This window comes from Eulemur rufifrons, chromosome 7 (assembly GCF_041146395.1).
Source record: "Eulemur rufifrons isolate Redbay chromosome 7, OSU_ERuf_1, whole genome shotgun sequence".
In the NCBI taxonomy this organism is placed as follows: domain Eukaryota; kingdom Metazoa; phylum Chordata; class Mammalia; order Primates; family Lemuridae; genus Eulemur; species Eulemur rufifrons.
This window is the reverse complement of record NC_090989.1, coordinates 161,898,819-161,923,646: the sequence shown is the minus strand read 5'-3', so window position 1 is coordinate 161,923,646 and position 24,828 is coordinate 161,898,819. Positions and strand designations below refer to the sequence as shown.

The 24,828-nt window shown below is 42.1% G+C and overlaps 1 protein-coding gene and 1 pseudogene across 50 annotated transcripts in view; both read right to left on the bottom strand.

The window, feature by feature from the left end:
• The window catches only part of PXK (PX domain containing serine/threonine kinase like), a 77,179-nt gene extending 63,799 nt beyond the window's left edge, over positions 1-13,380 (bottom strand). For 46 of the 50 annotated variants that reach the window (XM_069475948.1, XM_069475964.1, XM_069475965.1 and 43 more), the window contains exon 1: positions 13,183-13,380. In XM_069475948.1, coding sequence (XP_069332049.1) covers positions 13,183-13,284 — 102 coding nt within the window. In that variant the 5' untranslated portion in view covers positions 13,285-13,380. The remainder of the gene's footprint in view (positions 1-13,182) is intronic. The other 4 variants (XM_069475951.1, XM_069475952.1, XM_069475950.1 and 1 more) reach the window with 1 other exon arrangement.
• On the bottom strand, positions 6,897-6,994 carry LOC138388825 (U6 spliceosomal RNA; annotated as a pseudogene).
• Positions 13,381-24,828: the final 11,448 nt, after the last annotated feature.

Below are 24,828 nucleotides of genomic sequence, written 5' to 3'. Positions count from 1 at the left end.
ACTTAATATAACATGGATCTCTTTCCATAACAATACATTTGGATATTATTGGATACTAGTATTTATTATATTAACCACAAGCCCTATGTAGCTACTGAGTGCCCGAAATGTGGCTAGTCCAAATTGAGATGTGTTGTAATTGTAAAATACATACCAGATTTCAAAAACTTTGTATGCCAAAAGGAAGGTAAAATATATTAATAGTTTTTATATTGATTACATGTTGAAATTATATTTTGTATAGATATTGTGTTAAGTAGACTATATTATTTAAATTAATTTCACCTGTTTCTTTTTACTTTTTTAATGCGGTTACTAGGAAATGTAAAATTACATATTCGGTTCGCATAACACCTCCACTGGATTGTGCTGCCCTAAGGCCTCCACTGTATGTAATGAATTAAGTCCACTCCTATGCAGCCAGGATGGGAGAACTGAGAAAATGGTCACCCAGACCACCGTCTGGCTCTGCGGTTCACAGGGACCTCTAGCTCGTCTTCTTCTAGGCCTAGGCTTAGTGGAGCCATCAATCAGGTTCACCACTCTGCAGGCCCTGAGAGCAGATCAGCTGAGGGACGGCTCCCAACTCATCTCTTTCATTCAAAGTTCACGGGTGTGGTGCAAACCTTCATTCTGCCACTCCCAGCCCTATGGCCTAGGGCAAGTCACTTATCCTCCCTGCACCTCATTTTCTTCAACTAAAAAATGGGGACAATAACAAATGCAATTCAGAATTGTCATGAGGGTCAAATGAAAATCTAGAACACTTAGCCTATCACCCAGCAAGTCCATTCCTAGGTATTTACTCAGGAGAAATGAAAATATATGTCCACACAAAGACCTTACCCAAATGTTCATGATAGCTCTATTCATAATGGCCCCAACCTGGAAACAACCCAAATGCTTACCAGCCAGTGAATGGATAACAAACTGTGTTATACCCATACAGTGGAATACTACTCAGCAATAAAAAGAAACATACAACATCACGGAAGAATCTCAAAGCTTTATGCTAAGTGAAAGATGCCAGACAAAAAAAGACCACATCCTCTAAGATTACACTTATAAATGACATACTCGAAAAGATGAAACGATAGTAACAGAAAGCAGATCAGTAATTGCCAGAGACCAGAGGGAGGGTACTGACTGCAGAGGGACATCAAGAAAGCACTTGGCATGATGAAAACGTTACACAGGTTACACGGGTATATTTATTTGTCAAAATTTATCAAATTGTATACTTAAGATTAGTGAATTTTATTGCATGTAAACTATTTTCAACAAAGCTGACGAGAGAATGAATTAGATAATTAATATATTATCTAACTATATTATCTATGTTAACTAATTATATTAACTAGTCTATATTATCTAATTTATATTAATTATCTATTTATATATTATCTAATATATATTTATATATTATCTAATATATTTATATATTAGATAAATTAACATAAAGCACTTAGCTTGGCACATAGTGAGTGCTTAAACAATGTCAGCTGTTATGACAAGTAACACTCCCTTTTCAGTATTAATCAAAATGTCTAAAACCAAAGTTAGACTCACCATCTTCCTGGGAAGACCAGCTACTCCTCATTTACGTGACACTATTTCTCTAGTCATTTCTGGTGCCTCTTTCCCTGACAACCTCTACCTGGCAGACCCCTCCTCTGTCGTGTTCCTCCTTCCTTCTCTCCCTCCTGCCATGGAACTGAGATGGGGCTTTTCTAGCCACTGCTCCATTATCATCCTCGACGCCTCTTCCTTTCCTTCACCCTTCTCCCTTCACCTTGCACACTGACAGCACATTAATTTCCTAAAACACCACTTTCAGCAGCCACACATCCGCTCGAGTCCCCTCACTGCTTCAGATCCCTTAGCCTGGCATCCAAGAGGCCCCACATTTGGCTCTGGTCTCCCTTTTTCATCTTTTACCTCACACCAGAATCTTCTAAAATAAGTCCATTTGGAAGAATGCATGAACAAAGGACAGCAGAGACCAAGTGTGTCTTGCTTAAACCTGCACCCCAAGTGCCTACAACATGCCAGGAACGCGGGCCATCCTCACAGCAGCATCTGCTGAATGAACTAATGAACTCTTTTTTTCTCCTCCCAGATATTATGGAAAAGTAATTAATGAACTCTTGAAGTCTGAAAATGCACACTTGGCCTCTGAGAACATAGGTAATCACTTTTTATTTAAACTGAGACCCTTATAGTAGGTTAGCAACAGTTTGGAATAGGATGAACTAGGGGCTCCAGAAGGTGTTTCAGGATTTAGGTGCTAAAGGCCATAAGGCTTCTGTTTCTTTTCTTTTCTTTTTTTTTTTTTTTTTGAGACAGAGTCTCACTCTGTTGCCCAGGCTAGAGTGAGTGCCGTGGCATCAGCCTAGCTCACAGCAACCTCAAACTCCTGGGCTCAAGCGATCCTCCTGCCTCAGCCTCTCAAGTAGCTGGGACTACAGGCATGCACCACCATGCCCGGCTTATTTTTTCTATATATATTTTTAGTTGTCCATATAATTTCCTTCTATTTTTAGTAGAGACGGGGTCTCACTCTTGCTCAGGCCAGTCTCGAACTCCTGAGCTCAAACAATCCCCCTGCCTCGGCCTCCCAGAGTGGTAGGATTACAGGCGTGAGCCACCGCACCCAGCAAGGCTACTGTTTCTATTTCTACTTTTTAAAAACTCTTGTCAAAAAGAAAACTTGGAAAAAAAAAAAAAAAACTCTTGTCAACAAAATAATAATTTAAATATTTTCTCCCTTTAACTCAGAATAGATTAAGAGCCTCCAAATGTGCACACAGGACTCCTCATGGGAGAGGTCGTGGAAATCATGAATTTGTTCATAACTCAATTGGTTTATCAAGTTTTGACCATTACACAGTATTTTGATTGATACTACTCTTAGTCATATATGGTTTCATTTACACCCATAATGAACCACTAGCTAAATGTAGTCTTGAGGAACACACAACACCAATGGCAAAATGCATGTTAGTGAGAAATTTAGTGAGAAGTATGAGAAGTGAGAATCATCATAAAAATGGCAAGTGCGGTGAGGCCGGAGGATTGCTTGAGCTCAGGAGTTCAAGACCAGCCGAGCAACATAGCGAGATCTTATCTCCACAAAATATTTAAAAAATTAGCCGGGTGTGGTGGCATGTGCCTGTAGTTCCCGCTACTTGGGAGATTGAGGTGAGAGGATTGCTTGAGCCCAGGAGTTCAGGGCTGCCGTAAGCGATGATGGCACTACTGTCCTCCAGCCTGGGCAAGAGAGCTAGAGCCTGTCTCTAAAACAAAACAAAATAAAACAATAAAGGCAGTAAGTATGTAAATTGTCTGAAGATGCTATTTCTCAGTGCTTTAAGTTATATGCATCTTATCACAATTTCTTACCATCTCTGATATTTTTAAAAAACAGTATAATTCAGATCCTGAACATTAACATAATTTTTAATAATATACTATTCTAAATCATGTTTTTAAATTTAAAATCACTTCCAGAGAGACTTTTTATCATTCAATATTATCATGAAAGGAGTTTGCCAGTTAAAACAGCAGGAGATAGCCAGGCGTGGCACACACCTGTAGTCCCAGCTACTCAGGAGGCTGAGGCAGGAGGATCACTTGAGCCTAAGAGTACAAGGCTGCAGTGAGCTATGACTGCCCCACAGCACTCCAGCCTGGGCAACAGAGTGAGACGCTGTCTCTTATATAAATAAATAAATAAGGCTGCGGAGTGCTGATTTAGAATCTTTTCTCTGAAATGTTGGCTTCCCTATTAACCTCTCCTAGTTCTCTAAGCCCCAGGAAGGACCTCATCAGCCACTCCCATGTGCCCTCACTCTTCCAGGCAGCCGAGCCCTTTCAATACCTTACTTCACCTTTGGCTTACGTGTTTGCCAGGATGTAAGCTCCCTGCTTCATTCATCTTTTTATCTTAATACACAGCACTGTGCCTGGCATCCAGAAGACTCTTCGTAAGTGCATGTCAATGCTCCAGAGGTCAAATGTGTGTGTGCCGATGCTGGAACCACTCCAGTGATGAACAAAAACTAGGAGGGGGAGAGTTGAAATGGGCATTTGCTAGGGGCTACCTCTTCAGGTCAGGGCCTGGGAGCTCATGGGCGAGGACCACTTGTCTCTTCTGCCACTTTTGAACACCAACAGCCAGCTCTGCAGCCAGGCAGGCCTGGTAAGGAGACTGCGCTGTACCTCCCAGAGCATGGCTGTCAAAATGGGGTACTCCAGTGTACAAAGGGAAAAAAGGGAGGGAAGTTGCTCTCTAAAACGTCACTGATCTTTTTTGCCATTTATTAGCAAAGTGGACACAGTTGACGGTGAGACAAACTTTTAAATAAATAATTTGTATTTATTTATTTACAAGTATATACAGGAAAGAGGAGTTTATTAATTTGCTGGGAAATGAGGAGGTTGACAGACTCCTGTCTCAAAGTACCAATGCACACCTATTGTTTCTTACTACCTTGTTTTCTATTTATAGCCCCCTTTCCCACATATGTGCGATAAACTCCTCTTTCCTTCTCCTCGAGAAGAAAAAAAAAAAAAAAAAGAAACAATAGGTGTGTAAAATGTTTATACCCTTGGGACAGATAAGCTCTACGGGAATTTCAGAGGAAGGAAAATTATATCCGGCTTGGCAGGTAAGAGGTAGTCCCCAGTATCCAGCCTGGCATGCATGACAGTAGGTAGCAGAACACAGGAAGGGTTTCTTGAGCTGTACCTCAAATAACTGCATTTGTTCAACAAATTTACTTACTCAGCAAACACTTGTTGCATGCTTATTATCTACCATTCAGGGATGGTGCTAGCTTGAAACTGAATCGAAATAGCAATACATAGACAATAGAGGCTGGATTGAGAGTACAAATACAAAACAAACCTCAAAGAGAAAGACATCAACAGAGGCAGAACAAGATGTCCATGTCCATCATCATGTACAGAGTGGGAAGGGGCAGGGGTGTGGCTGCTACACACATATCCATCTCTCCACCCTCAACAGCCTGAGAGCCCCTAGACCAGGGACTGCTCATCATTGCATTGCTAGAGCCAACCACAGTGCCCATCAAAGAGCCGGAGCTGAAGAAGTCTGCGGAATAAATGAGTGTCAGGCTGCTGGTGAATGTGATAATCCACATGGTCACATGCAGAGTTCCCTCCAGCATGGCAGTGTGCCACCCAGCCATTTCCTGTGTTCTGGTACACCGAGGGCTGCAGCTGTGCTGGCCAGACCTATGGCCTGACACTAGGGGTCTGGTGCGAGCAGGCCCACTTTCAGCTTTATTTGCCTCCGCTTCTGCAAAGAGGAAAATGTGCAAGACTAAAGCGCAATGAGTCCCTGCCCAGGAATCACTTGTCACCTGGATGAGGACAGGCTCAAAAGGAAGCTCCTGAATGAACAATAGTGCTCTCCCTTTTCACCACTACAGGGGGTTTTTAGACATTTTTAGATACAGGATGAATCTAAACACTCCATTCTTCCTTCACCACTGAAAAAAGCTTCCACTGAATTAATGAAGAGAAATGACCTGTTTCTGATGAGCCACATCAAAGAAACATGGGCAGCTTTGTTTAAATATTATAAACATAGGTGCTGTGACAGCAGGCGTAACTGTGGCTAGTGCTCAAACACCCTGCTTTCCAGCACAGAGCCCTTTGCACTTCCTCTGTGCCACTAATAAGTTATCTGTGCACACATACCTAAATGCATTAAGCAAACCTCAACCTAGAGTAATTTATTATCACACTAACAGGACATAGTTCATCTATTGTTCCAAATAGGGGTTTTCTTAGAGTATATATGATATTGTAGTACATTTTTTAGATGCACATATTTCACCAACAAAAATAACTAATCCTCCAAATTTACAGTTTTAAAATTTTTCCAACAGTGATTCTTACCCTAAGATCCACAGCCTAGGATGGGCATCAGGTCAGTGAGGTTCTGAGAAGCTACAAAGGGTGTTTGTGGAGATAGAAGCAGTCTTTCTGATGAGATCCTTAAAGGAGCTGGGCCTGAAGAGCTAAAGAACTTGTGCTTAGAGTATATTCTGAAACAGTTCCAATAACAACAGAATAATTCAGTTGTTTCTTGAAGCTTGGTAAAGAGGTATTTGTATTAAAGTAGTTTAGTAGCCTTGTAGATTAAAACAAAAAGAATATATTCTAAGTTTAGTATACTCCAATATTATAAAACAAGGTGACCTAAGGGGTGTGAGGCTTCTTTTTAGGGTAATGAAAATGTTCTAAGATTGATTATCATGATGGATACACAACTCTATAAACAAAAGCCATTGAATTATATGCTTTAAATGGGTAAGTTGTATGATATGTGAATTATGTAAAGCTGTTACCAAAAAAAAAAAAAAAAACTTTCTGCTTGGGCCTGGTGGCTCCTAGCACTTTGGGAGGCTGAGGCAGGAGGACTGCTTGGAACCAGGAGTTCCAGACCAGCATGAGCAAGACCCCATCTCTACAAAAAATAGAAAAATAAGCCAAGTGTGGTGGCACATGCCTGTAGTCCCAACTATTTGGAAGGCTGAGGCAGGAGGATCACTTGAGCTCAGGCATTTGAGGTTATAGTGAGCTATGATGACACCACTGCACTCAGGCATTGTAGCCTGAGCAACAGAGCAGGACCTTGTATCAAAACAAACAAACAAACAAACAAACAAACAAAAAAACACTTTCCAGGAAGATTCCTGTTACTCTGCAATAGATTCCCCAAACTAACAAGTAATTATATTAATAAATAGGAGAGTGCTCTCTTAGCCACCAAAAAATGACTACTGGATTATTTGAAGACAATGACAATGGATTTCTCTTCTGCTTCCTTTTTTTTTAAAATTTATATATTTTTTATTTTTTAAAAAAAATATGAACACTTCACGAATTTGCGTGTCATCCTTGCGCAGGGGATGCTAATCTTCTCTGTATCGTTCCAATTTTAGTGTATGTGCTGCTTCCCTTTTGCTTTCAAGTGTACTCTTTTAGTATGCAAGAGGGAACACCTAACATCTTAATCTTTAGCTAAAAATGGCCACTTACCATAAATTTGGCTGTCGGCAAGGTCAGCTGGAGACTAAATGGTCAATCTATAGAAACCCTTCCTCTCCTGAGGTCGAAGTATTTACTCAAGATAAAGCACTAGTCCCTTAGTCCTTAGTCAAAAGTTTCAAACCACAAATGAAGGGCCACTGTCATCTCCTCTGAAGAGGAGTCACACCTTAACTTCCCCCACCATGTGCTTGGTACTTGCAAAGTAAGTCACTGATAAGCATGACTTCCAGGGCCAGGCACGGTAACTCATACCTATAATCCCAGTACTCTGGGAGGCCGAGCTGGGAGGATCTCTTGAGCTCAGGAGTTTGAGACAAGCTTGAGCAAGAGGGAGACCCTGTCTCTACTAAAAACAGAAAAAATTAGCTGGGCGTGGTGCATGCCTGTAGTCCCAGCTGCTCAGGAAGCTGAGGCAGGAGGATTGCTTGAGCCCAGGAGTTTGAGGTTGCTGTGAGCTAGGCCAATGCCACAGCACTCTAGCCCAGGCAACAGAGTGAGATTGTTTCAAAAAAAAAAAAAAAAAAAAGGAATGACCTCCAGCTTAAGGGAAAAAACAATAGAAAAAGCCTATTACTGCCCCCTCCACCCTCAAACATTTAAGCACTTATGAGTTCTAAAACAATGTTGAGGTCCAGCTCCCCCTTTCTCAGGATGCCAAAAGTTGGAACATAAAGGAGCTTCATTTCCTATGAAGCTGCCCCAAAACCTCTAGCAGCTTGTAAAGGAATCACTGCCTGCCCTACAGTGAAGAACAGGGTTTATTTTACTTGCTCTGAATGAACCCATTTAAACCCTCAATCATCGATCTATAATTTGAACACTGTCAAGATGACAATCCACATGGAAGCTATGTACACATGGGTGGATATTTCTGCTATTCCCCAGGGAAGCAAAGCAGGTAACTATCTTGTCTCTTCACATAAAAAAAAACACACAAAAAAAAAAACAAACTTCAGCCCCAGAATCTTATATTTTTTCCTAGTAATTACAACCAAATACTTGGATTTTTATTCCTATTAGAAGAAACCTTTCTCACGGGATAATCCTCAAAAGAGGTGACATATAAGGACCAGCCCCTAAATTAGGCTGCAAAAAAATCAGCTTCTTCATCAGGAAGATACTACTTACAATCTCTAAATGAACTAATTACCAGTCTCTAAGGGCTTCCATCTCAGGGTTTTCTGACTGCATTCATCTCAGGTTTTCAGGACAAGTGGGGAAAAATACATAACCACCTAGAAAATGAGTGATAGAGCCCCAGAAAATATTATCATCTTATTATAACGTGTGGAAGTGCTGTAAGCTAACTTTCGTACAGTCTGCATTTGTCTATGCAAACAGCTTTAAAGAATTTATTAAAGTGTTTAGTATAACTTGGAATTCTAAAGACACTTCCAAATAGCATCCCAAAAGGAAGTCCAGATGGATTCTGATACTGAGTATGGAATCACCTTAAAATTTTAGGATCTAAAGTCAATGATGTCTCCTAATTTGGCATCACATTTGAATAGGTATTCTGGTGATATATAAATACAGTTTAAAATTCCATCAAAAGGGTCACTGTTTAAGAAGCTGAAGCTCAATAAACCAAGCCACTGAGACCATCTGTGTTGTGACAGGTAAAGATCCCGGTTGACTTGTATACACCTTGGAAAGCAGAAGACCTCAGAATCTGATAGAACAAAGGCTCCATGAAAGCAAGAGCTGTCTAGTTCATTACTCCATCTCCAGCACGTGCCTGGAACATAGTAGGCACACGATACTTTTTTGCGGAATTAATGAGCACAGTTGAATAAATAAACCATGCAGGAATGCAGTTTCCAAAAATTAAAAGTTCAAGAGGAGATTCATTTTCAGTAAAGATTTTAACATGTAATATTATCTTTTCCACAGAGTTTTAAAAATGTTCTCTGTTATGCCTCAAATATCACTAAAATTTTCTGTTGTTTCTTAAGAACAAAATGCACCAAATGAAGGATAAATGAGCCCTGATCCAGATAAACCCCACAGAAGATTATTTAAAAAAGAGAAAACTGAGATGAAAAGCTATCATAAGGCAGGGCGTTCATGCCTGTAATCCCAGCCCTTGGGAGGCCAAGACAGGAGGATCTCTTGAGGCCAGGAGTTTGAGACCACCCACCCTGGACAACATAATGAGACCCTGTCTCTATAGAAAAAAAAAAAAGCTATCACAAACAGCATACCAACCAGCAAAAATATGCACATTTGATAACAACCCTTTCCAAAACTGTCAGTTTCCTCTGGTTTCTATTTCAGCTAGGTAAGCAGTTTTTTTTCTTAGTCTAGTGACTTTAAAAGTTTACACTTCCATGGAGCCAAGAACTTACATTCCCTGGTCTTCTCTTAGTCCTCCCAAATTTTCTCAAGATTCCCCTGTGTGGCTTCTTACCAGAATTCCTTTTGTTTGGAAAATTCCCACTTCCACTGACCACCAACCTGAAAATATTCTCCCCCTGAATACCAGCCTTTCTGATTTTATGGAAGCTTCATATCCTTGCAGCAGAGGCCTAGTCTATCTTCTAAAGCAAAATTCATTGTGGTCCATAAAAATGAAAATAAAATCATTCAAACCACAGCCAGGCACTGAATCAACTCCCAACACAGCAGTGAGTGGCTCATCCAAATATGTCTTTCTGCTGGTGACCTTGTGTTTCCTTCATCCTTCTGGCGTCTGTATTTTCCAATCCACAGAATTTTTCCCTACCAAGTTCATAAAACTTAAATCATTTTCTGTTATAAATTCTGTTTCCCAAGGCTAAACAACCTTGATAAATGAAAGGAACTATGAACAGAAATGAGCTTATTTGCAATAATATACTTTAATGTGTTTAACCCTTTGCACAAATGTCGGAGAGTAAAGAGATGGAATAACGAAGGAATGTGCTTTACAAATAGTTCATAAAGATTAGTTCATTTGATCTTTGCAATAACCTTGGGAGGCAGCTGGGACAGGCATTTATTACTCCCATTTACAGATGACAAAACTAAACATCAAAAAGGTTTAAGTGACTTGCCCAGCCAATGTCACATGACTAACAAGTATCTGCCTAGGCCTGTATTAAGGTCTTGTGTCTACTAAGCCAAAGGTTGTCTACTATATATTCCCACCCTGTCTACAGCCAAGGAACAACTTCCTAGAGATACGGCATTTCAAAGGGAGGGTAGACCTCTGACTTTAGGGACACCATCTCCCTTCAGCTAACAAGCTGGAAAGCCATCTCAATCTTCCCAATAGAAAACAACGCCTTTCTCTTTTACATACCACTCTTAACAACTACTTCTTTCCAAAATAATTTCCAACAGTTCCTGTTTTAAAAAGACTTACTCATAAGACACTAATACTCCAAAAAGTTTGCATCAGCATATGATTTTTCTCAATAAAGTTCAGGGCTGATGTAACATTTCTCAGCCTCAGACTCTACAGCTAAAATGACAGGAACATAGAACAGTTAAAAAATTACACAAGACAATGTTACATTTTTTTTTTTTTTTACTCTACCACATCTGCCTCTATGGGTCTCCTGTGAGTCATTGTCTTTGTGTTCAGTCATCATTATAAGAACTGCCATTTTTCTACCCTAAATTATTTTGTTTTAAAGAAAAGCTCCACAATAAAAATGGAATCCTATTACATCTTTCACCATCCAGCTCAAGCACTGACCTCAAAGTTATTGTTCCAGTTTTCACAATTACTATTTTATACAAACAGAAAAGGAGACACAGTAAGATTGCAATTTATTTATTCACTCAATAGATGCATATGAAATCCTATCAAATGCCAGGGAGTGGAACCCAAAAGTGAAAAACAGCATCCCTCCTCTCACAGCCTAGTGGAGAGAAAAAAGTAAAGTAATTACACAATAAACTGATCAAGATTAAGGTGGGGAAATAAAAAAAAGATTCATGTGGGGTAGGCACACGGCCTGGGGCAGTGGAAATCATGGAATGCTTCCTGGAGGAAGTGGTCTGTGAGCATTTATAAGCATCTATCTCTTTACTTTCAGTACAAAATGAACCTAATAGACTCAACTCTGTTCCCTAACAGGCTATAAGAATTACTTGCCAATAGTCAAGTCAAAAATCTAATAGCAGAGTTAGGGCATACTTTTTAAAATAACTAAAAGAGTGGAAATTGGAATGTTCCTAACATGAAGATAAATGCCTGAGGTGAAGGATACCCTAATTATCCTGATTTGATTAATTCACATTGTATGCCTGTATCAAAATATCACATGTACCCCATAAACATATAAAACCATTATGTACCCATAATAATTAAAAATTTAAAAATCTAATAGAATTATTCTTGACTCCCAATCCTAAATTTCAACCCTTAACTCATACTCCCTTAGGCACAAAAATCTAATAGCAGAATTATTCTTGACTCCCTATCCTAAATTTCTTTCTTTCTTTTTTTTTTTTTTTTTGAGACAGCGTCTCACTCTGTTGCCTGGGCTAGAGTGCCATGGCATCAGCCTCGCTCACAGCAACCTCAAACTCCTGGGCTCAAGCGATCCTCTTGCCTCAGCCTCCCGAGTAGCTGGGACTGCAGGCATTCGCCACCATGCCCAGCTAATTTTTTCTGTATATATTTTTAGTTGTCCATATAATTTCTTTCTATTTTTAGTAGAGACGGGGTCTCGCTCTTGCTCAGGCTGGTCTTGAACTCTTGAGCTCAAACAATCCACCCGCCTCGGCCTCCCAGAGTGCTAGGATTACAGGTGTGAGCCACCGCGCCCGGCCTCCTATCCTAAATTTCAACCCTTAACTCATACTCTCTTATTGTAGCAAGTTTAATAAATTCTGTCCTATATGTGCCTATTCACATGTCTATAGAATAGGATTAAAGACATTCACAAGGAAATAAATTGCACTTTTTAAAAAGATAATAATTTTCTTAACTGGAAATGAATGCTTTGAACAATCCAAGCCCTACAAAGCATAGCTGGTGGAAGAGGAAACTGAGGTTCAAAAAAGTCTCACTTTAATAAAACAGAATGAAAGGTCTCTTTGAAGTTACCAGAAGAGCTTGAACAAAAAGAGAAACAGAAGGCTATTGTGGGGCTTTAGCCTCCAGATGATGAACCCCACACTGTAATGGTAAACAAACAAGCCTCTGAGCCTGAATCTGATTCGGTGGCTCAATAAAACATTACAATTTAAGGAATCTCTCTCTCCATTCATTACTTCCCCAAAAAGTCCCACCGGCTGGCAGCTCCAGGTTTTTTGCTGGTTCCTGGGTTTATTGCTTGTAAATTATAATGCGTAGTGTGCCTTTCAAAAAAAGGTACAGGCAAATGAAAACAACCATGGTTTTAAAGCCCCATAAAAGACAGTGTATGTAACAGAAATGAACTCTGCCTGCGTTTACTATGAGGACCTATTACTCCTTTATGCTACTCCAGTGGATTTTAAACTCAAATGAATGCTACCACTGCCCACTAAAGAAAGAGCAGGTTAGAAACGGGAAGGAGCACATTCATACACCTGCCTCAGCAGGATCCCTGATTGCCTCCCTCACCGTTCTTCCCCTAAGCCCGGCCAAGGCCAAGAGGCTGACCTGGAAATGGGGCTGCAGACCCCAGCCATTCACTCTGCTGTTCCCAACAAGTGGGCTCTAAAGTCCATTTGCCGTGGCACACCCTCCCATCGCTCAGACCTTCAGCTGCAAGGAGGAAACTCTATGGCCCCAAAAAGAAGGCTGGCGGCGTGCAGAAGTGGATGAGAGGGTCCTGAGCGATCTCTTTACTACTCCCCCGGCCCAAGGTGAGCCCGGGAATCCAACACCTCCCCCAACTCGGAGTCGCTTTCCAGGGCACCGCAGAGCCCCTTCCACCGTCGGCTCTGGGGGCTGTGGTTGCCACCCTTGGCCCCTCCGGAGGGCCTCAGCGTTCGCCTGGGCCCCGGGGGCCCTGACCCAGAACCGCTGCCACGCCAGAGCCCTCCCGGCCTGAGCCGCCCACCCGCTGCCCCGGTCCCGGTCCGACGACCCTGCCCGGCCCGCGCCCGGCAGCCCGCAGCCCTCTCGCGGCCCGGGGCCGCCCCTACCGCCCGCCCGACTGGAGGGCCGCGCACCGTGTGGGACTGCAGGCTCTGGCTCGCCTCGATGGCTGCTGTCAGCGGCACTGTGTCGTCCAGCAGCACCTTGCCGGCTGGCGGCTTCTCCATGAAGGCCATCCCGGGACGCCCGGCCGCCGCCGCCTGGGTCGCGGGGCAGGAACCGGAGGCGCAGACTCCCGCCGCCCGCCCGGCTCCACCGCCGCCGCTGTCAACACGCGCCGCCCCAAGCGCCGCCGCTACCCGCCGGCCCCGCGGGGTCCTAGCGCCGACCGTCCCCGCCTCCGCTGTCAACCCGGGCTGCCCTAGGCGCCGCCGTCTCCCGTGGGGTCCTAGCGCCGACTCTTTGCAGTTGGCCCCGTGGCTGTCAATACCCGCCACCTGCCCTTACCTTCCGCCCCGCCACTGCCCTGGGCCCGCGCCTACCATATCCTTGCAGCTGCACCGCAGAGCTGGTACTCTTAGCACCGGGCCTTGGACCCGGGAACACTCCACCTTAAGCCATCACCACCAGGGATCCTCGGAACCGAACCGAGGACACCTTGTCCTGAGCCCTGGGATACAGGAAACTTCAGGCCAAGATTTCCAAACCAAGCCTCTCAGAACTGGGCTTTTCAGATCAGGCCCTAAGAAACTGGGACTGTCAGACTTAAAACCCTTAGAACTGGACCTCTCCCCACTCAGGCTTTCCAGGCCTAAAGACCCTAAGACTCAAAAAAGGGGCCTTCAGGATGGGACCCTCAGTTTGAGCCCTGCAGACCCAGAGACTTTCTAAAACAAGCCCTTCAGATTCAGGTTTCACAGGGCCTCTTGAACCTGGCTCCTCAGACCCTAGAACTTAAGAGCTGGAACGCACAGTTGGAGGCCTTGGACCCCAGAACCTTCAGACCCAAGCTCTAAGAACTGGGGGCCCTAAGAACTGATCTAGAGACTCCCGGCCTCTACTCTTGGCCCCCACTCTCTGCTCATCCCACAGGCCTTCAAGCCCCAGAAATTTCAACCAAATTCCTCAGACTTGGGAGTATTCAGTCCCACTGTACTGGCTCCAAGAACTTCAAACCTAGAGCCAGAGAACGGTGGAGTCAACTTCTCGGCCCCAAATCCGCCCCACAGTCTGCCTGAATACAAGGCCACAATCCTGGCACCACCCCATCTCTCCATCCTTCCCACTCCACCAACACCACCCACTGCACCCTTCCCCCATCCCCCACCGCACACAGAAATTCTACCCACACCACCCTCTCCCAGGGCAGCATTCCAGGATGGTGAAGAGTTAAACTTCGAATCAGATGACCAGGATCTCCAGGACTCCTGCATTTACCAGCTGTGTGATCTTGAACAAGTTACCCAACCTATCTGAGCCTCAACTCCCCCATCTGCAAAATGGAAATAATATCTGTATGAAAGGTTAAGGAATACAGTAAATTGGGAAGGGGCTTGACACATAATAAAAGTTGAAACAATATTAGTTTCTTCTTTCCCCTACAGTTCACAGAATAGAGTTAAGACAAACTTAACTCTTGAGCTTGTCTTTGCTAAATTTCTACATTTCAGACAAGGAAACAAAGTTTCCTAGTAATCCCACCACCACCACCACCAAAATTTGACATCACAGGAAAGGCCTAGATGGTATCTAAAGGGTCCCCTCTGCAGATCTCAAGCTTTGGGAGTGTTAGGCACCCCCAAATAGCCAAGTGGCCATGACAGATTGGCTTTTAGGGGCAAGACCCAATAGAGGGAGATGCAAAGAAGGAATCATGGAACTTCATGATTTAGTCCTAAAATAATCAGAACTCTTCCTCCATTCCATTTTTGTCCCAGGGTGTTTAAAAGCAGCAGCCTATTAAAGCAAAACCATATGTCATTTAGGGAGGATTCAACTTTTTACTTCCATTTTGGTTTAAAGCAAATAGATTATATTTCATTGCCAGAATCACAGAAAGCAAAATCCTGTTTCAATCATTACTGTTATCATGATGTGAACTGAGCAAAACAAGGTTCTTCTCCCATACTCCTGGTGGGAGTATACTTGGACCAATCTTTCTGGAGGGAACGCATTCATTCATTTAACAATTATTTATTCAGTATCTATCATGTAATAGGCCTGGTGCTAGGAGCTGAGATTGGACAGTACATATTAAGTGCTTTGAAAATGGCCTTACCCTGTGATTCAGTAATTTTGTCTCTAGGAGAGTATCCTAAAGAAATAATCAGATATCAGTGCAAAAAAAAAAAAAATAACATGCAAGGACAAATATCTAACAATGGGTAATGAACAAATCTTGGTATACAATCATGAATTTTTTGCAATGTTAAAAATCATATCAGCTGGGCACGGTGGCTTAGCCTGTAATCTCAGCTACTCAGGAGGCTGAGGCAGGAGAATTGCTTGACTCTAGGTGTTCAAGACCAGCCTGGACAACATAGCAAGACCTAGTCTCTACAAAAAATAAATAAAAATAAAAAATCAGATTATCAAAAATATTTATGATGTTGGGAAATAATATTAAAAGATATAATAGAAAATGGAAAAAGCAATATGTGCATCTGTATGGTCCCAACATATCTATGGGAAAAACACCGTAAGGAAACATCAAAATGTAACTGTGGGCCTGTAGGAAACAGAATCATGATGATTTCTTTTTTATGCTTTTCTGTATGTTTCAAAATATCTCAAATGAAATATTTAATACGATTAGGAAAAAAACAATGTTATACAACTGGAGTCCAGTGCTCTGATGACCAGCCACTGGTTCCATGAGATAAATTTCTGAGAGTAAGAGGAAGGCTTCTTTGAATCTAGCCATTTGGGGCTTAGCTCCATTTTCACTGTAATCTGTACAAACACACAATCCAATGGTTTAGTACGAAAAATCAACTTGTCCATAGTTTATATCTTACAAGCAATTTCACATGCTCTGAGGAATGTATTTTGCCTACTGTTTCCAAATTAGATTTTATTTATTTATTTTTTGAGACAGAGTCTTGCTCTGTCACCCAGGCTGGGAATGCAGTGGTGGGATCACAGCTCACTATAACCTCAAACACCTTGGCTCAAGTGATCCTCTTGTCTCAGCCTCCCCAGTAGTTGGGACTACAGGTGCACGCCACCACACCTGGCTAATGTTTAAATTTTTTTTTTTAGAGACAGGGTCTTGCTAAGTTGCCCAGGCTGATCTTGAACTCCTGGCCCCCAACAATTCTCCTGCATAGGCATCCCAAAAGTGCTGGTTATTACAGGCATTAGCTAGGGGTCCAGTCCCCAAATTAGATTTTTGTTTTTCATTTAAGATTATGTGATTGGAGGATGACACTCTCCGTGCATGTGTTTTTGTCAAACGATGACAATACTGGGTTGTTTTTTTTTTTTAAATAAGTATTACTTGAGGACTTTTAATGTTGTTGAGGTCCTGTGGAGGAAAAAATGCGGAGTCCTTTTCCCTGATGATTTTTTAGGAGGGTAAGAAAGATTGTCACAGAAACAGTGACTCCAAGGCAGCCTGTATTGAGTGCTGGAATTAGAGCACCAGGTACCATGAAAGGATAAGGCAGAAAAGAGTAATGACAGCCAGAGTAGACTACGGGGCAGTTCACAGAAGAGTTGGGGTTTGAGTGGGGTCTTTAAGGATGGGAGAGATTTGGATAGCAGGATATGGAGAAAGAACATTTCACTCATTCTTTTAGCAAACCCCCTACTGAACATGTACTAGATGGCAGACATTGTGGCAGGCACAGGAGAGTTAAAGACAAAGAAAGATGTCACCTGCTATCAAGCTGCTTAACCACATGAACAACTGGAAACCTATATGGACGTGCAGTGACAGGCTAGTCCCAGGCTTTATGGGAGCTCTGGGCATTGTATAGCCATGTAGACTGGAGGACCAAGAGTAGGATGTATGATGAGCTGAGCAGGAGACACCTAAGAGAAGTAAAGGTGGGAAAAGGAACCCTTTCACACTCTTCTGTTCCTGAGCTCTGCTATAGCTTCTGATAGCTAGTTAAGGACATTTTCAAGAGAACAAATATCTCTGAGGTTTGACAACTTTGGGGAGCCACTCTGAGACTACAGTGGCCACTAACACACACTTCTGGCCTGGGCTCTGCTGCTTCTTGGAGGGAAACAGGTAAAAGTAGTGTATGGGAAAGGGGAGGAGGGAGGTAGGTGAAGATGTGGGGTAGGCAGATAGGTAGGGGCAGGTTTGCCATTCAAGAGAAAAAAGACAGAATGCTAGATTCAAGAACTAGACAAAAAGCTGCCTTCATAAACCAGAGGAAGAAGCTAAAGATTGTTGGTTGTGGTTACGGGCCTCAAGCTCCAAGGTGACTTGTTGGGTTCACACCTGGCTCCACGGCTCACTGGCAGCCTAACCTCTCTTGGCTTCAGCTTTCTCATCTGAAGAATGAAGATAATGATAGCCTCCACCCCGCAGGATTATTGGGAGGCCTGAATGCACTAATGTAGGCAATGACCTGGAAGACAGGCTGGTACAGAGATAATGCACAGTAAGCATTAGCTCTTCTATTATAAAGGAAATCAGCAGAAGAATCATACAGGGAGAGAAAAGTTTTTCCACTGAAAAGCATTTAAGTACTTTTCTCCCTGGAAAGGAAGGGAACTGAAAAGGAATTAGAATTAAAGATCAGAATTGCAAATGTTGTAACAACGTTGTCTAGTCTTCCTCACTAGGAAAAGGAAACTGAAAGTGAGAAATCAGGTATGTGATGGAATGAAGCCAGGGACAAACTCTCAGTTTAGCCTTTCCCTTTCTCTGGAAATTCTCCCCAGAAGCAAGCACCTTAGAATAAATGGTGAGCTATGGTGAGCCTCATAATTTATTTTTATCTACCCAAAGTGTCTTGTCAGTGATCCCCTGAAGATCCTGGACTTAACCTGGATCCCATGGTCCACGGGGAACTGGACCCCACACTCCAAGACAGCCTCGATATCCAATTGGCTTTTTTTTTTTTTTGAGACAGAGTCTCACTCTGTTGCCCAGGCTAGAGTGAGTGCCGTGGCGTCAGTCTAGCTCACAGCAACCTCAAACTCCTGGGCTTAAGCGATCCTACTGCCTCAGCCTCCCGAGTAGCTGGGACTACAGGCATGCGCCACCATGCCCGGCTAATTTTTTTTTTTTTGTATATATATATATTTTAGTTGTCCATATAATTTCTTTCTATTTTTAGTAGAGACGGGGTCTCACTCTTGCTCAGGCTGGTCTGGAACTCCTGAGCTCAAACAATCCACCCGCCTCGGCCTCCCAGAGTGCTAGGATTACAGGCGTGAGCCACCGCGCCAGGCCGCCAATTGGCTTTTGAAAGGGCTCAAGCTGAATGCTGAATGCCGGGAAACTCTCCCCAGGCCAGAGCTGATCTGTATCAAATCAGCTTTGCTTCCACAGTCTCAGGCTCTGCAAAGCTAATGAGGAATGAGGGAACCTCAGCTTCTTCCACCTACATAACTACTCAGGGCTAGCAGGAAAAAAAAAAAAAATTACATTCCCCCATGTTGCCAAATGTTTAGATGGCCCACAGGTTGTTTATCTAACAACTTGATGTTTGGCCAGATTGACTGAAGATAATGAGTTTTAGTGAGAGTGCTTCTAGGCCTGGCAACTGCTCTATAAAATCAAATCATAGAAGCTTGTGAAAAACTCAGTGTTTCCTAAGCAGCACGGCCTCTCCACTCAAAAAGATTTGATTTCTTTAGATATTCATGATCTGGATGTAATACAACCAAATTCAACTCACAATTATTCTTATTTCTCTCACATATTGGTATTTTCCATCACATCACAGGGGAATTTCGCCCAGGGTTTATAAGGTCATTTGAACTGCTTTATAGCTAAGAACCACCTTAAAAATTAACTGTTTGTTGGTCCCCCTATTACTCGTGTCCTATTTATGTAGTGTTAACATTAGTTTTAGGTTTCTTATGATTTTGAATTTAAATTTCTTCTAGCTCCAACTCAAAATTTCTCTGAAGATGCTGAGAATTCTTGTCTCTGCTATGTTGGTAACCCAAAATAAAAGCAAAGATAAGAACAAAGGAAGTAAAACATTTGGGACCCTGGAGATACTCAGGTGTGGCCCACGATTAATTCAGCACCACTCCCATTCTCAGATAGAAGTAGACAATAAATTGTGCCGACTTGTGAAACATTCGCAGAGGCACAGTCGCTCAGAGCGACAGTCATCTCTTGGTAGAAAATGTTTTAATAAAAAAACTTAATAGATGTAATTTAATAGCAATTTTCTTTGGAAGTAAATTAGTCTCTGAATCATACTCTAAAAACATAAAAGAAAAATGACTAATAATTCAGCACAAAATGAAAACCTGTGGTTACCTGAAAGGTTTCAGGGTATGCATTTAGCAAGTTCTTTTTTCTAGATGAGTACACACGTCAGGTCCACAAGACAAATGGTGGCTGTGGCAAGGCATTCCCCCCGTTGCTACTCAAGATTTGCTGCTCAGAAAAAGAAATTAGTGGCATTTCACCAATATGGAAATGTTTCTAATAGAATATAAAAATCTGTTAAGCAATTTTCCAGTACATTAGGCTGAAAGTGCTTAAAATGGGTATTTCTTTTTGTGGCAATCAAACATCACATCAATTGCAGTCTTATAACGCCCCTGCGTGGAAAGTGCCAGGACAGTTTGGTCTATTTTAGTCATTACTTTTGTACTCCCACACATGATCCGGAACAGTCAAGGTCACCTCTCAATTATCTGGGAGAGATTTTCTAATTTGAGGGTCACCCAAGCTTTCATTAGAGTCACTTTTGAACAGTTTGTATAGGACTTAAAACGAGAAAGCCAAACGGTCGGGTTTAACAAAGCATGAGTGGTTTGAAAATCTTGGCTTTGGGCAAAAACGACAAGTCATCATCCAAAGAGAAGTATCGAGGCCGGGCGCGGTGGCTCACACCTGTAATCCTAGCACTCTGGGAGGCCGAGGCGGGTGGATCGCTCAAGGTCAGGAGTTCGAGACCAGCCTGAGCAAGAGCGAGACCCTGTCTCTACTAAAAATAGAAAGAAATTATCTGGCCAACTAAAATATATATAGAAAAAATTAGCCGGGCATGGTGGCGCATGCCTGTAGTCCCAGCTACTCGGGAGGCTGAGGCAGTAGGATTGCTTAAGCCCAGGAGTTTGAGGTTGCTGTGAGCTAGGCTGACGCCATGGCACTCACTCTAGCCAGGGCAACAAAGCGACACTCTGTCTCAAAAAAAAAAAAAAAAAAAAAACAAAGAGAAGTATCGATAACTTCTTACTACTTTTCTGTTCCAACTTCTTATTGATTTACAGTCATCAAAGACCATGACTCTTAGGGAGCATAAGAAATGTGGAAATGCTCACATTGAGAAGCTACTTTTGGAAGTTACACAGTATAAATCAGCTATCAGCCAGATCTGACATCCCTCCCCAACCCCACACTTGGCCCACATATAACTTTTTATATTTAGACTAACCCTTTTAGCAATTCTGAAGACAAATAATCAGACTGTCAACTTAGAAAAAGGGTAGGTGATGTGCACGAGTGGAAGCCATCAACCAAGTGTATCCCGGAAAATCCTACAACTCTAACAGTGAAGATCTAGAACATTCTGAATGTAAAAAGATTTCTATAGAATGATTCTAATTACTTTAATGCCACATAACAAGATGCTATTATAGAAACTGACAGTGCTCCAGTTCCAGTAGTGGGAACGAAAGAAATAAAAATATTTCACCCCTAAATAGCTTTCCTTGACATATTTTGAGATGGCTGTTCAGAGAGCCAGCAAACAGAAGTAGCCCTGCAAAGCTGTCTTTTGCGGGGGAAGATTTGCATCTGTAGAGAATTTGCATTATGTAGCCAGGCCCTCCCTTTTCCGGATCTAGGAAAGATTAACTGAGTCTGACACCTTTAAAGGTCTGAAAGAAACATTTACCATCCATTCTCTTGGAGGGCTGCTAGCTGTGAGGTTTCATATATGTAACAAGACCACCTTTGCTAGCCAGGCCTCATCTTCCCCTTTCGTAACCTCAATCCAAGCCCCCATTCTTTCTGTAATCTCAAGAGGATATATAAGCTTCTAAACCCCATTAGGAGCTTGGGGGTAATCACTCTGTACTTCTCCCCTGTGTGCACATTAATAAATTTGTATGCTTTTTCTCTAATTAATTTCCCTTTTGTCAGTTAATTTTTCAAAAAACATTCAGAGGGCAGAAACGGAAATTTTCCCTCGGCCCCTAAAGGAACACAGAATCCACAGGGTGATAGAAAAAGCCAGGCAGGCCCAAGTTTGAATCCCAGCTGCACTGCATGTTAGCTGTACAAACTTGGGCATGTGAACTAAAATAAAATTTTAAGGCTCACCCCCCTTATCGGCTGAGACTGTGGACCCCCTCATGGCCAAAAGAATATCCTAAAACTAAATTGCCTGCCAGGAGGAGGGAGGTCAGACATGCCTTATCAAGCCCCCCTCTCTTCTTGGGGACATCCTTTGTAACCCATGAACAGGCCTAAGGGTATGCAAGACAAACCTACAGGTCCTCAATTTACACAACAAATATATATCCGGAGGCTCATCTCAGATAAACAGCTATGTTAAAAAATTCCAAGCCTTTAGACAAAGCTTCATGTCTTTAACCAATTACAAGTCAAAGAATCTTTAAACCCACTTATAACCTAGAAGCACCACCCCCCCCCACTTCGAGATGGCCCACCTTTTCACGCCAAACCAATGTATGCCTCCCACGTATTGATTTATGACTTTACCATAACCCCTGCCTCCCTGAAACGTATAAAACCAAACTGTAACCCTGCCATAGTGAGTCAACTTGCTCAAGGCTTCTTGGGCATGGCTCTGGGTCATGGTCATCAAATTTGGCTCAGAGTAAATCTCTTTAAAATCATTTCACAGAGTTTGGCTTTTTTTCTCATTGACAGGCAAGTCACCACAGCATGTCTGTTTCCTCACTTATAAAACAGGACATTAACCTCACAAAGTTGGAATAGAGTTAATGTAGAAAACTAGTTTATCAGGCACTGAAAAAATGGTAGCTATTAATTATTACATCACACCCCATTTATGGACTCACAATTTAAGACTGCTGTTAAGTCCCAGAGAATGAGTTCTACAGGAACAAGCAGTCTTGGCTTCCAGCCCATATATTGTGCCTCAAGTTCCCTACTTTGTTTTGAAGTTACATATATTTTCAGTATGTCTAGCGATTCACTGTAAGTCTTCACTGAGCCTGCACGTGCTGCCATTCTGAGGCTCATAAAAATAGTATCCTTGGCCGGGCGCGGTGGCTCACGCCTGTAATCCTAGCACTCTGGGAGGCCGAGGCGGGTGGATTGCTTGAGCTCAGGAGTTCGAGACCAGCCTGAGCAAGAGCGAGACCCTGTCTCTACTAAAAATAGAAAGAAATTATCTGGCCAACTAAAATATATATAGAAAAAATTAGCCGGGCATGGTGGCGCATGCCTGTAGTCCCAGCTACTCGGGAGGCTGAGGCGGTAGGATCGCTTAAGCCCAGGAGTTTGAGGTTGCTGTGAGCTAGACTGACGCCACGGCACTCACTCTAGCCCGGGCAACAAAGTGAGACTCTGTCTCAAAAAAAAAAAAAAAAAAAAAAAAAATAGCATCCTTGCTCCTGAAGTTAAGTTTGGTCTTTCTTCCCACCTTCACAAACTAGAGTATGGTACAACGTTAAACAGTTTCAAAGTACTCACTTTATGTACACATCACTGCCCTCTAGTGACCAGAATAATCCTTTCTAGTAATCTGTTCAGGTAATCCCCCCTTGTAAAAAAACAAACAAAAGATCCCCAAAAAATAAAAGATTAAAAAAAAAAAAAAAGTTACTTATCCACCAGCAGGAGGAAAATCTCTCTTCTAGGGAGTTTGATTGAGCCAAGCAGTTACACCTGAACTTATCTTCTCACTCAAAGCATCTAGCTGTGGTGAGCACCGCTATCTAAACCAGAGAGCACAGGTGGACCACTTGTATGTTCTGTTACAGATGCTTGTCTTAAAAGTGTTGGCTGACATTAGAGAAATGCAAATCATAACCAAAATGAGATACCACTTCATACCCAACAGTACTTTGAAAAACAATTTGACAATTCCTTAAAATGTTAAACATAGTCACATACTCCAGCAATTCCACTCTTAGAGAGAAATGAAAATATGTCCACACAAAAACCTCTCCTAGAATGTTCTTAGGATTACTCATATCAGTGAAAAAGTGGAAATAATCTAAATGTCAATCAATTGATAGATGGGAAAATACAATGTTTTATATCTATACAATGGAATATTACTCAGCTATAAAAAAGGAATGATGTACTAATACATGCTGTAACACAGATGAACCCTGAAAACATTATGCTATGTGAAAGAAGGCAGTTACAAAGAACCACATATTGTATGAATCTATTTATATGAAATGTCCGAACAGGGAAATCCATAAAGACAGAAAATAGATTGGTGATTACCTAGGGCTGGAGATGAGGAGAAATGGAGAGTGACTGCTTACGGGGATTTCTTTTGGGGGTGATGAAAACGTTGTAAAATTGATTTGGTGATGGTTGTACAATTTTATGGATATACAAAAAAACAAGAGGACTGTATACTTTAAAAAGGTGAGTTTTATGGTATATCTCAATAGTTATTTAAAAAAATGAGAAAAAAGAGAGCTGGCTGTGTTGGGGACGACCATTTGTACTAACACATTAGGCACATCTCCCCTTCAATACCCCCCAACTCTTAAGAACTTGGCCTGCACTATCTTCCGTTTTTTATTTCTTACAATTTTTTTACAGTATGTGTATTTCATAGAAATGGGAGGTAGATCCACATTTTAAAGGGAGGGAGAAAAGAATCTGGACTCTTAAAAATAGAAATTTTGCATTCAAGAACACTAACACAGATTGGCTGACACCCTGAAAGACTGATTATCTGTTTAACTGTGGGCCAGTGGACTTCAAACTCAGGAAAACCCCTACCCTCAGTCACAGGAGTGGGCAGTAATAGCAGCTATTGTTCACAGGCCCAGCCCTGGGCTTAACCCTGTGTCTATCATCTCCAGCAACAGTCTTGTGTGGTGTATGTTACCACCATTTTACAGATCAGACATAGTTTACACAGCTGAGTCCAAGACTGCACATAAGCTCTTCTCCAACAGCATGAACACTACCTGAAAGGCAAGGCCCATCTGAACGTTGAGCAAGATGCCACCCTGGTGTTAACAGTAACAAATTAAAATAAACTCTGACCCAGAAACTGCTGAAGAATAGCGCCTAATATTTACTGGTAAAGAGGAGATACTCAAAAATGACCCAACTTCTGTTGTTGTTGTCTTCAATAATTAAACGCTAGATCAAGTCAGTGAAACTGACTCTACACAAATATAGGTAGGTTTTTTGTTATCCAAGTGCATATTTATCTAAATTTGAAATCCCAAAAGTAGAGCCTTTAGATGAATAACCTCCCCAATACTTTTTGAATTTAAAGAAACCTAGACAGATGATGACATTCCGCATATATTCAAGTCTGTGTGAAGCATAAGGCCATATTAAAGAGGAGACACATGAACACCCCTATACCTGCTCCCCTCCCCTAATACAGGCTTCTGGGCCTATCAGACATTCCTTGGTGAAGAGCAGCAATCCC